General features: G+C 53.1%; 2 protein-coding genes across 6 annotated transcripts in view; one reads left to right on the forward strand and one right to left on the reverse strand.

Annotated features, from left to right (window-relative positions):
* The window catches only part of CRB3 (crumbs cell polarity complex component 3), a 30,913-nt gene that overhangs the window by 5,275 nt on the left and 10,024 nt on the right, over nucleotides 1–15,614 (reverse strand). The window lies entirely within an intron of this gene.
* Nucleotides 459–14,372, forward strand: SLC25A23 (solute carrier family 25 member 23). 5 transcript variants are annotated; one of them, XM_055546272.1, is made up of 11 exons: nucleotides 459–741; nucleotides 1,811–1,937; nucleotides 2,496–2,583; nucleotides 2,854–2,965; nucleotides 3,951–4,109; nucleotides 4,200–4,352; nucleotides 4,552–4,659; nucleotides 5,962–6,129; nucleotides 11,237–11,387; nucleotides 12,388–12,568; nucleotides 12,906–14,372. In XM_055546272.1, exons 1-11 carry the CDS (start codon nucleotides 586–588, stop codon nucleotides 13,060–13,062), a joined length of 1,560 nt encoding a protein of 519 aa, XP_055402247.1. In that variant the 5' UTR covers nucleotides 459–585; the 3' UTR covers nucleotides 13,063–14,372. The 5 variants fall into 5 exon arrangements, with proteins under 5 accessions (XP_055402247.1, XP_055402249.1, XP_055402257.1 ...); XM_055546274.1 differs by having other exon boundaries at nucleotides 12,954–14,372; XM_055546282.1 differs by having other exon boundaries at nucleotides 13,837–14,372.

The raw sequence follows: 15,614 nt of genomic DNA on the forward strand, positions 1-15,614 counted from the left end.
TGTGGTGTTCCCTGCTGCTGCTGCTGCTGCTGCTGCTGCTAAGTCGCTTCAGTCGTGTCCGACTCTGTGCGACCCCATAGACGGCAGCCCACCAGGCTTCCCCGTCCCTGGGATTCTCCAGGCAAGAACATTGGAGTGGTTTGCCATTTCCTTCTCCAATGCATGAAAGTAAAAAGTGAGAGTCGTGTCCGACTCTTAGCGACCCCATGGACTGCAGCCTACCAGGCTCCTCCGTCCATGGATTTTCCAGGCAAGAGTACTGGAATGGGGTGCCATTGCCTTCTCCGGTGGTGCTCCCTCGGTTGTGCTAATACCCGGGCATCCCTGACCTTCCCCCCTCCAGCTCGGCCCTCAGCCCCCTCCCCCCAAACCGGGTCGGGGGAGGAGAAGCAAGTTCTGGCGCGGGCGGCGACGGCTAGCAGTCACCGCCTCCTACAAGTGCCGGAGCCCGGCCGGCAGCGCGGAGGCTGCAGTGGCAGTGGCCGCGGAGCTGGCCCTGCGGGGCCCCGGGGGGGGGAGGGGGAGCCGTCAAGCCCCCGTTGAGGCCGCCGCTGCCGGGCCTCCCCTCCCCCCCGGGCTGGCGCCATGCGGGGGGGCCCGGGCGAGGCCGAGCGGCGTCAGCGCTGGGGTCGCCTCTTCGAAGAGCTGGACAGTAACAAGGATGGTCGCGTGGACATCCGCGAGTTGCGCCAGGGACTGGCCCGGCTGGGCGGGGGCGATCCGGACCGCGGCGCCCAACAGGTACCCCCACTGGGATACCCCTCCTGGTGCGCTGCGCTGGGCCCAGCTGGCGCCGGGTAATCTGAGCCCCTGAATGGAGCGCCGGGAGTCCCCCGTGACAGCCTGTGCTGGACTCCAGGACCCGTGCCTACCTTGAGCGTCCCTGTCTCTTTGCCTGTGCCCTCCCGTGTCCGGGCCTGACGGGATCGCTCAAGACAGGACCACCAAGGCCCCAGGCCTGCAGTTCAGGCTGCCAAACCCGTCCCCCTCCTCCCTCTGGGTGGAGGATGTCTGCCCGGGAATGGGGCCACGTGCGCTTTTCTGCCCACTGCCCCTGACACACCCTCCTCTGAACTCTTTGCACAACCCAGAGACATGGCCTGCACCCACCTACAGGAAACATGACCTCCCTTCCCTCCTACCCGGCTCTGGGCACCCACTACTCTCCCAGGCAGCTGCCCCAGACTCTATGTTTACATTCCCTTCCCTGTCCTTTCTAGGACTTGGCTCAATGCCCCAAGTTGTCCCAGCCAAGGAGCCAATCCTATCTGAGGCTGCCCTCAGCTGGGGATGCTCCTATCCAAACAGGAACTTGACCCCAATCCCTTTACACCTGAAGACCCAGATGCCACTGGACTGTCTCCATAGCACCCTGAAACCTCCAGTCACCCTCCCACTTTACAGATGGGTAAACCGAGGCCCAGCGGATGCTCAGTGTGGTTGTGTCCTTGCTACCACATTGCCCAGCACCGTCTCCAGTGAGAGCTCTTGAAACTGCCATGCGGACAAATTCTTATAAGAGACAGCTGGAAGGACAGGCTTGCAGAAACAAAGAGCCCAGGTGCACCTATCTACTTCCCAGCTCTGTAACCTTGGACAAGTTACTTGACCTTGATGAGCCTCATTTTGCTCGCCAAGAAAGTTGGACAACTGCTGTCCACTGCACAGACCTACCATGGCCTTGGGCATCTTGTTGAGGGGAGAGCTGATGGCAGAGTGATGGGCCCAGGCTCCTGGGACATAAGCTTGTCGTGCCCCACATTGTGGGAGTGGCTTAGAGGAGCTCCCTCTGACCTTTCTTCCCTGCCAGGGCATCTCCCCTGAGGGTGACACTGACCCAGATGGCAGCCTTGACCTGGAGGAGTTTATCCTCTACCTGCAGGAGCGGGAACAGCGCCTTCTACTTCTGTTCCACAGTCTGGACCGGAATCAGGATGGTAAGGCCCAGGGATGGGGCTCTGGGGGCCCTGGAGACCCCAGTGGGGTTAGAACTGGCAGTGCCAGGAGGAAGGGGGTAGGGCCGCTTCTCCCTGATGACTCACAGGCTATTTCGGGAGCTTTCCTCACCCTCAGCTAGGTGCTTCTGGGCCCAGCTGGCCTATCCCACCTCCTTTTCCTAATGGGGTGGGACCCTATTATTTATTAGTGTTATTATTTGTGATGCAAAGATTCCCCTCCCCACATTGCTCCTGGATTCCCTGTGAGACAGAGCCACCCCCATTGCATTTTCTGGATGTCCAATATGGCCTCAACTCCCTGTGGCATGGGGACCCCAATAATTACCCCTGGACTTAATCCTTCATTCAGCAAATGCAAGTCCCTCCCAATATGAACCAATTCCACCTCTCTGATCCCAGTGGGTCAAGGGCCCCTCCCTGCAACCTTGCCACACACCTCACCTTGGGTTTCTGCATGCCCTGGTCTTGTTAGACATCCCCAGTCCAAGCTATTATGGTCCTCTGACTCAGGGTCCCCTCCTCGGCCCCCCTCCCCAGGTCAGATTGACGTCTCTGAGATCCAGCAGAGTTTCCGAGCCCTGGGTATTTCCATCTCTCTGGAACAGGCAGAGAAAATCCTGCACAGGTGAGTGGCTGGGTCCCAGAGACCCCAGAGACCCCCTCAGCCACCTCAAGCCTCTGAACCCTGGACCCAATATCAGGGAGGGAGTCGATCATCTTGGGCTAGTTGCTTTCCTGCTCGGAGCCTCAGTGTGCCCCTCTGTAAAACGGGGGGCCTCGCAGTGCCAAGGAGCTCAGTCTCCTCCCCAAACCAACCAGAATCTCTCACCTCCCTCAACTCACCTCCCAGCCCCAGGCACTGATTCTGTCCCACCTGTGCCCCTCCCCCCACCAGCATGGACCGTGATGGCACCATGACCATTGACTGGCAGGAGTGGCGTGACCACTTCCTGTTGCATTCACTGGAGAACGTGGAAGATGTGCTGTATTTCTGGAAGCATTCCACGGTGAGGTGGGGGTGATGATCCCAGCCTGGTGGTTGGGACCTCTCTTCCCCAGGGCATAGGGGCTGGGGCTGGATCAGCACTCTAGTGGGAGGAACCACTGGGAGCAGCCTGAGGGTGAGGTTCTGGTCTCTGCTTGCTTCATCTGGGGCTCTGGGGATGGATGGGAGCCCTTCAGACTTACTACTGGGCTTTGGAGAGGTAGGCAAGAGAGGGCTCACCAGATGGGGCATCTGGTCTCCCACCCTCTACCCACGCAGCTCTCCTCCTGCTGGTTTCTAGTTCTGCCCAATAAAGAATTCTGCTGCTGAAAAGACAAGTTAGGAAGCCACTGTTTTTGGAGGGTCTGATGAGATCCATTAGAAATTGAGGGAAGAAGTGCTCTGGATTGTCATTTCTGGGGTGGGAATCCCTGAGTGATGCTTCTGATAGGATCTGATGGCATCTGGAGGGGATCCATCCTTGGGATCTGCTGAGAATCTCTTGAGAGATCCAGAGATTCCCACCCTGGGAGACCTATGAGGGGCTTGGTTAAGAAGTCCACAAGTGGAGATGCTAGAGGACAGATGATCTTTGTGGGGGACACCCCTGGGGATCAGGGGGAGACCCCAGGAGAGAGCCACTGGGCTCCTGATATGGGAAGCCCCTGGTAGGATCTTGTGTGGCCCTGGAGGAATCTTCTGTAATCCTTATGTGAGAGACCCTTGGGTGGAATCCTGCAGAGGGATTTCATTGGCCCTGGAGGGATCTCTGTGGAGCAGAGGCTTGAATAGGAGGCTTTGATGGGATTTGGTGGAGGTCCCCAGGAAGGACGTTACCTCTCATGGAGACTGCGGGGCTAGGTCGGGTAGGGATCCGAGAGAGATCTCTTGGATTGGTGGACTCTCTGGGTATCCTGGAATTCATGGGGGAGACACCCCAGTTTACAGCAGAGTCACCTCTCCCCAGCCCCAGTGGGTCATGACACCCCCAGCCTCTGCATCCCCAGGTCCTGGATATTGGTGAGTGCCTGACTGTCCCGGATGAGTTCTCGGAGCAGGAGAAGCTGACTGGCATGTGGTGGAAGCAGCTGGTGGCGGGCGCGGTGGCGGGGGCTGTGTCCCGGACAGGCACAGCCCCTCTGGACCGCCTCAAGGTCTTCATGCAGGTGAGAGGCCCTGGAGAGACCCACCCCCTCCTTTCCCAGGCCTGGACCCCTGGAAGGGACCCCAAAGCCACCTTGTCTCCCCCCACCCAGGTCCACGCCTCTAAGACCAACCAGCTGAACATCCTGGGGGGCCTCCGGAGCATGATCCAAGAGGGGGGCGTGCGCTCCCTATGGCGTGGCAATGGGATTAATGTGCTCAAGATTGCACCTGAGTCGGCAATCAAGTTCATGGCCTATGAGCAGGTGGGGGCAGGTGTGGGGAGGCATGGACTGTAGACATGGGGTCTGCAGGATTGGCCTGGGAGTGGGGGAGTGTCTGCGGGCCCCTGGGAGTGGGCATCTGCTCCCCTACGGGATGCCCCCAGCAGGACAGCAGAGGGGAACTTCAAGCCCACGGGAGGCTAAGCCCTGAGGTCCCGCCACCTCTGTGTCTCCTTCTCAGATCAAGCGGGCCATCCGGGGGCAACAGGAGACACTGCATGTGCAGGAGCGCTTTGTGGCTGGCTCCCTGGCTGGTGCCACAGCCCAAACCATCATCTACCCCATGGAGGTGAGGAGGAGCCCTGGCAGAGATCTCATTGCACTGTGGGAGGTCTGCAATCACCATTTCACTCCAAGGTGTGAAGTGGGATGATCCACTTCACATTGATCCACTAAGCATTGGGTGATCACTTTGTCTTTTCCTGATTCAGACTCATTACAGCAATGCTGTTTCTTGTGTAGCTGGTCTGCGTATCACAGTTTGACATGTGATTTCTGGAGACAGTAGTGGTTTGTTGGTTTGTTGTTGTTCAGTCGCTCACCTCAGTCATATCTGACACTGCGACCCCATGGACTGAAGCACACCAGGCTGCCCTGTCCTTCACTATCTCCAGTTTGCTCAAACTCATGTACATTGAGTCAATGATGCCATCCAACCATCTCATCCTCTGGATGAGAACGGCCCCCTTCTCCTCCTGCCCTCAGTCATTCCCAGCATCAGGGTCTTTTCTAATGAGTTGATTCTTCACATCAGGTGGCCAAAGTACTGGAGCTTCAGCATCAGTCCTTCCAATGAATAATCAGGGTTGATTTCCTTCAGGATTGGCTGGTTTGATCAGTGTTGGTTTAACAGTTGTAGGGGGCAGCCATTGATGGCTAGGCCTCTTCTAAGGATCCTGGTTTCCAGGATGCTTGTCCCCAAGGGAATCATTTCCAAGTGAAACCGTTTTTGGAGAAATCATTTCAAGTTTCAGGTTGTACCAGGCATCAGTTAGGATTGTGAGTGATAGAAAACCTAAATCACATAAATGAAGTCCAGAGGTGAGCAGTTCAGGGGTGGTATAGTGGCTTCAGAGTGTTGGAGAACAAGACTCTATCTTGTTCTACCACCGCAGCGTGTAGCATCCTCCTTATGGACCAAAATGGCTGCTTGTGCTCCACTTACAGCAACCACATTCCAGGCAAGAAGGAAAAACAAAGGAAGGAACACCTCCCTGACCTTAAGGATGCTTTCTGACAGCCTGGCCTCCTTCTTCACCTTCATCAGCTAGGACTCAGTCACATGGCCACACACCTACATTGAGAAATGTAGTCTGTATTTCTAGAGGCTGTGTGCTTGCTGAAAATAACAGATTCTATTGCTAAGAGAGAAGATAACAAGATATTGGGAGACAGTTAGCAGTGGGTGCCACATGCAACCCTGATAGATGTAACAGTTTGCCGGTATAGAGTTTGGAGGCAGAAGATAGATTCTAGAGGAAGTGATTCTTTTAATTCAGTTATTCTCAGGGTGTCTCCACCCAGCTGTCTTCATTCCTGGATGTTGTGATTCCAAAGGCAGCTTTTCCAGCGATAACCGGGTTCTCCCCAGGTGCTGAAGACACGGCTGACCCTTCGCCGGACGGGCCAGTACAAGGGACTGCTGGACTGCGCGTGGCAGATCCTGGAGAGAGAAGGGCCCCATGCCTTCTACCGTGGCTACCTGCCCAACGTCCTGGGCATCATCCCATACGCGGGCATCGACCTGGCCGTCTACGAGGTCTGTGGCACTCCCTTCTCTGGGGTCTGCTCTCCCTGGGGGTCTGAATCAGTTGACCTCCATAGCTACAGGTGGAGAAGCAAAGCACCATGGGCCATGGGATCCTGGGGAACCTTTCCAGGCATTGCACCCCCATCCCCTGCCATTCTTCCACTTCCTACAAGAACCTTCCATCTGTAGTTTGGTCTTCCCAGGTCTCAGGACATGTGAAAGTTGGGGACCACTCCAGCTCAGAGAATCAAGGGAGCAGGCAAAGACGAACTTCAAAGATGCCCATCTCCTCCCAAAATGTGGGTCAAACATGCCTCTACCTCCAAGCCAATGTTTTCTTTAAGGCCTGCCCATTTCGGTGTCCATCGTCACTATAAAATCCACACCCCATGGTCAGCATCTTGGGACCTTTATCAGGAGAGGAAGGAGCCAGGAGTTTTTGCTGTTTCTCTTCCAGAGGCCTCATCTATTGCTTCTCCCTTCTCCTGGCAGGATCACCAGGTTTTCCCAATTACTGCAGAAGTCCCCAGGCATCCCTGCCCCAGTGTTTGTATCCAGCCCAGCTCCCTGGGTGGGCAGCCTGTCCAGTTGCCAACTCAAAAGGGCCCTGGGCTTGGTTGAATGCTTTGCTGTTGCCATCTTGAATTTTTTCCTTTGTATTTATTTATTTGTTTTTGGCTGCACTGGGTCTCCATTGCTGCACGCAGGCCTGCTCTAGTTGGGGCGTGCGAGGGCTACTCTCTAGTTGCAGAGCACAGGTTTCTCACTGCCGTGGCTTCTCTTGTTGCAGAGCACAGGCTCTAGGGTGTGTGGGCTTCGGGGGTTATGGCACTTGGGCTCTAGATCTCAGGCTCAGTAGTTGTGGCTCACGGGCTTAGTTGCCCTGTGACAGGTGGGATCTTCCCGGACCAGGGATCAAACTCATGTCCTTTGCACTAGCAGGTGGGTTCTTAACCTCTGGACCCCCAGGAAAGTCCCATCTTTAAATTTTCAGTAATCTTTGAACAGGGGACCTCCCTTATTTTTATTTCACACTGGGTCCCACAAATGACATAGCTGGTCTGATCTGAGATCCCCCATACATGCCAACCCTACCTGCCGGACCAGCACCCAGCATCTACATAAATAGCCAAATGAGATAAAGTTTCTTCACTCATTCGCTCATTCATGTGTTGGTTTAGCCACTGTCTCCTAAGCATCCATAAGTGCCTGGCACTGTGCTGGCTGCTGCATCCAAGGTGGTTGTTCAGTTGCCAAATCACGTCTGACTCTCTGTGACCCCATGGGCTGCAGCACACCAAGCTTCCCTGTCCTTCACTATCTCCCTGAGCTTGCTCAAACTCACGTCCATTGAGTCAGTGATGCCATCCAACCATCTCATCCTCTGTTGCCCCCTTCTCCTCTTGCCCTCCATCTTTCCCAGCATCAGGGTCTTTTCCAGTGAATCAGCTCTTTGCATCAGGTGACCGAAGTATTGGAGCTTCAGCATCAGTCCTTCCGATGCATGCATTCAAAGAGTACAACATAATTCTTGTCCTCCTGGGGCGCCCCTCCAGTGAACAAAGAAGGCAGTAAACCAGCAAATAAATAGTTTCAGATCCTGAAAAGTTCTCAGAAGACAACAAAGAGAATGTGTAATCAAAAGTAGCTGTGGGCAGGAGGGGGGCATTGCTGGGAATGCCTCTGAGAGGTGGTGATGGAGTGATGTGCTGAATATATATCAAAAGAGAGTGTGAACAAAGCAGAGGGCACAGCAATGCCAAGGGCCCAGAGACAGGAATGAATTTGGTCTCTTGGAAGAGTGAAAGACTCTTTTTTCTATTACAGCTTATTACAATATATAGAATGTAGTTCCCTGTGCGATACAATAGAAACTTGTTTATTTTATATACTGTAGTTTGTATCTATCAGAGAAGGCAGTGGCACCCCACTCCAGTACTCCTGCCTGGAAAATCCCATGGATGGAGGAGCCTGGTAGGCTACAGTCCATGGGGTCGCTAAGAGTCGGACATGACTAAGCGACTTCACTTTCACTTTTCACTTTCATGCATTGGAGAAGGAAATGGCAACCCACTCCAGTGTTCTTGCCTGGAGAATCCCAGGGACAGAGGAGCCTGTTGGGCTGCCGTCTATGGGGTCGCACAGAGTCAGACACGACTGACGTGACTTAGCAGCAGCAGTTTGTATCTATGCGACTTCCCTGTAGCTCAGATGGTAAAGAATCTGCCTGCAATGCAGGAGACCTACGTTCGATCCCTGGATCAGGAAGAGCCCTTGGAGAAGGAAATGGCAACCCGATCCAGTATTCTTGCCTGGAGAATTCCACAGAGGAGCCTGGTGGGCTACAGTCCATGGGGTCGCAAAACGTCAGACACGTCTGAGCTACTGACACACACAAACAGTTTGTATCTGCTACTTCCAAGCTCCAAAATTATCCCTCCCCCTCACTTTTCCCTTTTGGTAACCATGAATGTTTTTTCTGTGTCTGGAGCCTTGCTTCTGTTTCACAGATAAGTTCTTTTGTATAGTATTTTAGATTCCACATACAAGTGATATCATATGGTATTTGTCTTTCCCTGACTTACTTCACTTAGTATGATCATCTCTAGGTCCATCCATGTCGCTGGAAATGGCATTATTGCATCCTTTTTTATGGCTGACTAGTAGTCCATTGCATATAAGTACCACATTTTATATGGTACTTATTTAAGTAGGCACTTTTATGGTCAATGGACATTTAAGTTGTTGCCCTGTCTCAACTATTGTGAATAGTGGTGCATATATCTTAGTTTTGTCCAGATATATGCCCAGGAGTGGGATTGCTGGATCAAATGGCATCTCTATTTTTTAAGGAACCTCCATACTGTTTTCCACAGTAGCTGTACCAATTTATATTCCCTCCAAAAGTGTAGGAGGGTTCCCTTTTCTCCACACCCTCTCCAGCATTTATTATTTGTAGACTCTTTAATGATGGCCAGTCTGACCAGTGTGAGGTGATACCTCACTGTAGTTTTGATTTACATTTCTCCAATAATTAGCAACATTGAGCATCTTTTCACATTCCCATGGGTCTTCTAAATGTCTTCTTTGGAGAAATGTCTTTTTAGGCCTTCTGCCCATTTTTTTATTAGATTGGTTGGTTGTTTTGTTGTTGAAGAATGGCAGTCCTGAGTGGCCGGATGGAGCTGACATGAGCAAGGACTCAAAGATCACGAGTTTGGGTTTCTCCCAAAGGTGATAGGAAGCCATTAAGACTCCTGAGCAGAAATAAGACACAACCTTATTTCATTCATTCTTCACCCCAAAAGGGATTTCAGAGGTCTAAGTAGTTTGAGAAGCCCTGTGCCCTCTTGACATTTCAAGATCTTAATTAGTCTCTTAAAGACTCTGAGAAGTCCTGCAGAAACATGATTTACTCTTTTTTAAGTGCAGTGTTGGCCATTCTTATCCAGGTATCAAAACCTCTTTTTAACAGAACTGCCCTTAGAAACTCATTAAACACCTAGTTGGCTAACGCAGCTCTAGCCCAAAACTCAGTAAACACTTCTCATTTGCCCCTTCCACACCCAGACCAGACATCACCAATCCATTACCACACTTGAGTCTCTCTCAACACAGTTCTGGGAAGCCATTAGCAATGGATTAAGATTGACTCAGGAAATGCAACCTATGAGCCTTTCCAGTCCTAAGGTCAGAAAAAAGATCCTGGACTTACAGAGGCCTCACAGAAGGCTTCGGAAGGGATTGGCCAAGAGCATAGCTCTGGAGTTGGGGGTGACTCTGAATGCTGATTGTCACCTTTATCTTGTGGCTTTGGGCAAGTAACTTCCCTTGAGCCTCGGTTTCTCATCAGTGAAATGGGGATAGTAATCGTTATTTAGTCATATCAGTCATGTCTGACTCTTTGCAACTCTACAGACTGTAGCCCGCCAGGTTCTCTGTCCATGGAATTTTCCAGGCAAGAATACTGGAGTGGATTGCCATTTCCTTTTCCAGGGGACCTTCCCGACCCAGGGATCAAACCCACGTTTCCTGACTGGCAGGGGGATTCTTTACTGAGCCACCAGAGAAACCCATAAAATAGGTCTAATTGGGCTAAAATCAAGGTGTTGGCAAGGCCTCTTTCCTTTAGGAGGCTCTAGGAGAGAATCCATTTTCTTAGATTTTCCAGTTGCTGATGGCCCACGTTCATTGGCTCATGGCCCCTTCTCCATCTTTAAGGTCAGCAACATGGCCTCTTCCCCTACCTCATGTCTCTCTCTCATGTCTGTTTCTGTCATCACATCTCCTTCTCCAACTTTTAGAAGGAGACTTGTGATGACATGGCCCACGTTCATTGGCTCATGGCCCCTTCTCCATCTTTAAGGTCAGCAACATGGCCTCTTCCCCTACCTCATGTCTCTCTCTCATGTCTGTTTCTGTCATCACATCTCCTTCTCCAACTTTTAGAAGGAGACTTGTGATGACATCAGGCCCACTTGAAAGCTCTAGCATAATCTCCCACCTCCAGATCTTTAACTTAATCCTATTTGCAAAGTCCCTTTTGCCAAGGAAGGTATCCTATTCACAGATTCCAGGGATTAGGGCAGGAACAATAGGGGGGCCATTATTCCGCATACCAACGAGGGTCTGTGTGAGTGTGCACAGTTGGATCTGACTCTTTGCAACCCCAGGGACTGTAGCCCATCAGGCTCCTCTGTCCATGGGATTTTCCAGGCAAGAGTACTGGAACGGGTAGCCATTTCCTTCTCCCTGGAATCTTCCCCACCCAGGGACCAAACTCAGGTCTCCCATATTGCAGGCAGATCCTTTACCATCTGAGTCATCAGGGAAGCCCAGAAAGAGTCTAGGTGAGCTTTTTTTGTTTGTTTTTTTGGCCCCATGGTGCAGCAGGCATGTAGGATCTTAGTTCCCCCACTAGGGACAGAATCAAGGCCCCCTACATTAAAAGTGCTCAGTCTTAACCACCAGACCACCAGGGAAGTCCCCTTTAGGTGAGGTCTAAGCAAGAGCCTGCTTGGCTAAGACCAGCTGTCACAGGATACAGAAGCCAGCCAGCAGGGTTCTGGTGTCACCTAGCTCCAACCCACCCTCCTTCCTTCTCCACCCCTCCCAGACCCTGAAGAACCGGTGGCTCCAGCAGTATAGCCACGACTCAGCTGACCCGGGCATCCTCGTCCTCCTGGCCTGTGGCACCATCTCCAGCACGTGCGGCCAGATAGCCAGCTACCCACTGGCCCTGGTCCGGACCCGCATGCAGGCCCAAGGTGAGGCCTGGGTGGGACAAGGAGACAGGGAAGGTCTCACAACTCGGGCCCATCTCCCCATCCCCCAGCTCCTCCTCCTGAGAAGGCAGAGTCCCAGGCTGGGATCCTCCTGGAATTTGGATTGGCCTTGACTCAAGCCCTGACTTTTCTCTGGGCCTCAGTTTACCCTTTTGTGACACTGGAATGGGAGCCCCTTATCCTAAGCAGAACAGACATGGTCAGTACTGGGTGAGCATCCCAGCGATCTCAGTTGGGAGGCAAGCTTTCTGGGCTGGTTCTTTGAGTTCTAATTTGCAAGGCTGGGTTACAGCCAGGCCAGGGAGCAATAGCGCCAGGCTACAGGCTACAGTTGTTCTCTTGTGTTTCTCTGGATTGTTTTTTGAGGTTATTTTTCTTTTTTCTCCCCCCCACTATCACTCAATCTTTTTTTTGAGAATTTCTACGGGGATTTTAGCATTTGTGTGTTGGGATTTTTGCGGGGGGTTATCTGTGCATAACACATATGTAGTCTCCCAACCCTCAAAGGGCTTCCAGGCTGGAGAGGAAGGTGCTGAATAAATCATCCCAAAATTAAGTATGGATTTAGGGTTGAATGAAGGGGAGGGGAAAAAGCCAGACTCAGACTTGGGGCACCAAGGAGGGCTCCCCTGAAGAGCTGGTTTGGGATGGAGAATGGAAGGATGAGTCAGAGTTTAGCTGAGAGAAGAAGGAAGGGATGGAGCTCCAGGAAGAGGACACTTCTGTGTCCTCTCCCACCTCCCCCTCCACACATATCTGCTCTGCTTCTTATCATCCCCAAATGGGGCCCTCCAGATTGGAGTGAAACATTGAGCAGCCAAGTCCAAGGCCAGTAGAAGCCCCAACTTGGAGTCGTAGGTTCCACTGTTAGTCCCTCTTACTGCAATGACCACCTGGCCCAGCCCTGGTGGGGGTGGTGGGGAAAGAGGGGGAAGTGAGAGGGGGACCTCTGGCCTTACCTGACCTCCCCACCCCTCCCCAGCCTCCATTGAGGGAGCCCCCCAGCTCTCCATGCTGGGTCTCCTCCGTCACATCCTATCCCAGGAGGGCGTGCGGGGCCTCTACCGGGGCATTGCCCCCAACTTCATGAAGGTTATCCCTGCTGTGAGCATCTCCTATGTGGTCTACGAGAACATGAAGCAGGCCCTGGGGGTCACGTCCAGGTGAGGGACCCAGAACCCACCCCCCACCCCCAGATCCCTCACCTCAATCATGATGTCCCCCCACACCTGGGCCACTGGAGACCGACAAGACAGCCAGTGGATCCCAGGTCCTCCCCCCACCCTACCATTCAAACCACAGGATCCCCATACTTCATCCACTGGGTCCTGTGTCCCCACACTCCAGCCACTGGATCCCACGTTTCCCTGTCCCCTCACCCCCGTCCTGAGTGCTGGACCTCCATGTCTTAGCCACTGGATCCCCCACAAGCCAGCTAATGGATCCTGACACCCCAACCACAGCAGCACCGACCCAGTATCTAACCGCCCCCCCCACCAGCTGCCTCAGGCACCGGATCCAGTGTCCTCAGGCATTGCTGGATCCTAGATCCCCAGCCCTAAACTGGCGGATCCTAGATCCTCTGCTTCGAGTCCTGGATCTCCAAGCTCAACCACTGGACTCTGGATCTCAAGAAACCTCAGCCACGGTATCCTGACAATGCGAGGCCTAGATCCTGGGACCCCATCCACTGGATCCTGAATCCTCTCCCTCCAACCACTGGATTCCTGAATCCCTTTACCTCAACACAGGGTCCCAGATCCCGCTGCTTCAACTCCCCGATCCCCACATTTCAAGCATCATTCCCTCGACACCCCCAACCATGGACTCCAGATTCCCAAGCCCTGATCTGCCAGATTCTCACTCCTCAAACCACAATCTTGAGAACCCGATGGCAGAGGAGCGGTTCCAGGCGACCATGACTATAGGACCCCAGATCCCTGCACCGCAGGCACTGGACATTGAAACTCCACCCGTGAGAGGCAGACCCTGCCACCTCTAGGCACTGCATGCCAACCCCTTAACCTCTGACCTCTGACCTGAACCCTCCCAGGCACTGGACCTTGAAAGCTCAGAGCCCCCAGCTAGCTCCCACTAGGCCAGTCAGCACACTGGATCCCACATGCCCCTGTTCCAGACACACACCAGAGCCCTTCCCCCACGGCACAAACCCCACAGTCTATGGAGCCTGCAGGAAGCCCAGGTTCCAGGCTCCCAGCTTGACAGCCTACAGGATGTGCCCACAGTCCTGACACAGCTGATGCTGGCAAGGGGAGGAGACATCCCTCCCAGGCCCTGCACAGATGCTGGATCCCCAGCCCCCTAGCATGGACATGCCCCTAGGCCTGGGGCAGGGTCGGGGTTGGGGGAAAGGTGCGCTCAAATGCTCCTCCAGCACTCTGCTGGTCTCACACCCTCTTCCCACCTATAGGCTGATCACAACCCCCAGAGCCTGGCCTCTCTCTCTTAGGGCCGGCAAGCAGGCAATCTGAAGCTGGGATCACATGAAGGGGACCCCATACGCACACACACCCCAGCACTGCTGGCCCCTCCCCAGGCTTCAGAGTTGGAAACCAGGAGCAACAAACCAAGGATGCAAAACAAAGCCCCAACCCCCTAAGCCCCCAAATTCACTCCAGGTCTATTTTTGTACCAGAGAGGAGTTGACAACCCATCCCCCTTACTTACCCCAGCCCCCACCCTGTACATTCTGCACTTTATATTTGGATGCTGAGCTTAGTATCTTTGGGGAACACCCTCTCTCCATTCCTTCCAAGTCCTTGGGGAACCCCATTCAAGGACTGTGAAAGAGGAACTGGGATGTTTGGGGGATGGGAGGACCCGCTCCCCCAATGCTTCCACCTCCTCCACCTGCACTGCGCCCCACCTCCCTGCCTGTGCCCTGCCTGTGTGTGTTATTTCAAAGGAAAAGAACAAAGGAATACATTTTCTAAGCTCTTTCATTGTGGTTTTTACTGAAAGGGGGTGGGTGGATGTGGGAGCACCTCTAACTACTCACAGGGCAGACACATGAGTTGTCATCCATCATTCACGGAGACCAGGAAATGACTCCATGAGCCTCAGTTTCCCCATCTGTAAAGTGGGTGCAGGGGCAAGTCCACATTCAAGAGCCCTCCTAATTTGTCCTGTATGTTTTTCTAATTACACAAGTGTGTTCTTTTCCTTGGGCTGCTGTAAAAAGTTATCAAAAACAAGGGGCTTAAAACAACAAGAAAATTAAATATTTTTCTATTGTGGTACAATACATGTTACATAAAATTTACCCTTTTAACCAATTTTAAGTGTACAGTTCTATGACATTAAGTACATTATATTGTCATGCAACCATCCCCACCATCCGTCTCGAGGACTTTCTCATCTTCCCAAACTGAAACTCTGTCCCCATTAAACACTCACTCCCCATCCCCTCCCCCAGCCCCCGGGCCCACCATCTACTTCCTGTCTCCAGATTTGACTCCTCTGGGACCTCCTAGAACTGGAATCATGCAATTATTTGCCCTTTTCTGTCTGGTTTATTTCACTGGGCATCATGTCCTCAAGGTTCATCCGTGTTGTAGCAGCTGTTAGAATCTCCTTCCTTCTTAAGGCTGAGTAATATTCTATTTTAGGGCTTCCCTAGTGGCTCAGTTGTAAAGAATCCACCTGCCAATGCAGAAGACGCAGGTTCGATCCCTGGGTCGGGAAGATCCCCTGAAGAAGGAGATGGCAACCCACTCTAGTATTGTTGCCTGGGAAATCCCACGGACAGAGGAGCCTGGCCAGCTACAGTCCATGGGGTCGCAGAAGTATGGGGCACCACTTAGCGACTAAACAATGACAACAGCAAGCGTAGTCGAGGAGATGGTAATGTTTGAATAAAGAATTTTAAATGGTGAGGGAGGGAGCCATGGGGATGCCTAGGGAAACAGCATCCCAGGCAGAGGGCACAGCAGGTGCAAAGATCCCCGGGCAGCATCATGCCTGGTATGTTGGAGGAACAGCGAGGAGACCTGTTTGCAGCAGAGTGAGCAAGTGGGAGAGAGGGAGAAGGGGAGGGCTGGGAGGGGATGGGGCAAGTAGAGCAGGACTTTGTGAGCTACGGGGAGGACTTGGGCGGGTAGGTGGAAGCCCTGGAGGGCTATTCGCAGAGGAAGGGTGGGCCCTGACTCAGGTACTCATGCGCGCCCTCTGGTGGCTGCTGCAGGGAAG

Source organism: Bubalus kerabau, chromosome 1 (genome assembly GCF_029407905.1).
Source record: "Bubalus kerabau isolate K-KA32 ecotype Philippines breed swamp buffalo chromosome 1, PCC_UOA_SB_1v2, whole genome shotgun sequence".
Taxonomy (NCBI): Eukaryota; Metazoa; Chordata; class Mammalia; order Artiodactyla; family Bovidae; genus Bubalus; species Bubalus kerabau.

Bases quoted from the DNA above. Each gene is read 5' to 3' on its own strand.
- SLC25A23 (XM_055546272.1), top strand. From the start codon at position 586: ATGCGGGGGGGCCCGGGCGAGGCCGAGCGGCGTCAGCGCTGGGGTCGC. The intron at 4,353-4,551 runs GTGGGGGCAGGT...TCTCCTTCTCAG, and splicing joins AGTTCATGGCCTATGAGCAG to ATCAAGCGGGCCATCCGGGG. The intron at 4,660-5,961 runs GTGAGGAGGAGC...GGTTCTCCCCAG, and splicing joins CCATCATCTACCCCATGGAG to GTGCTGAAGACACGGCTGAC.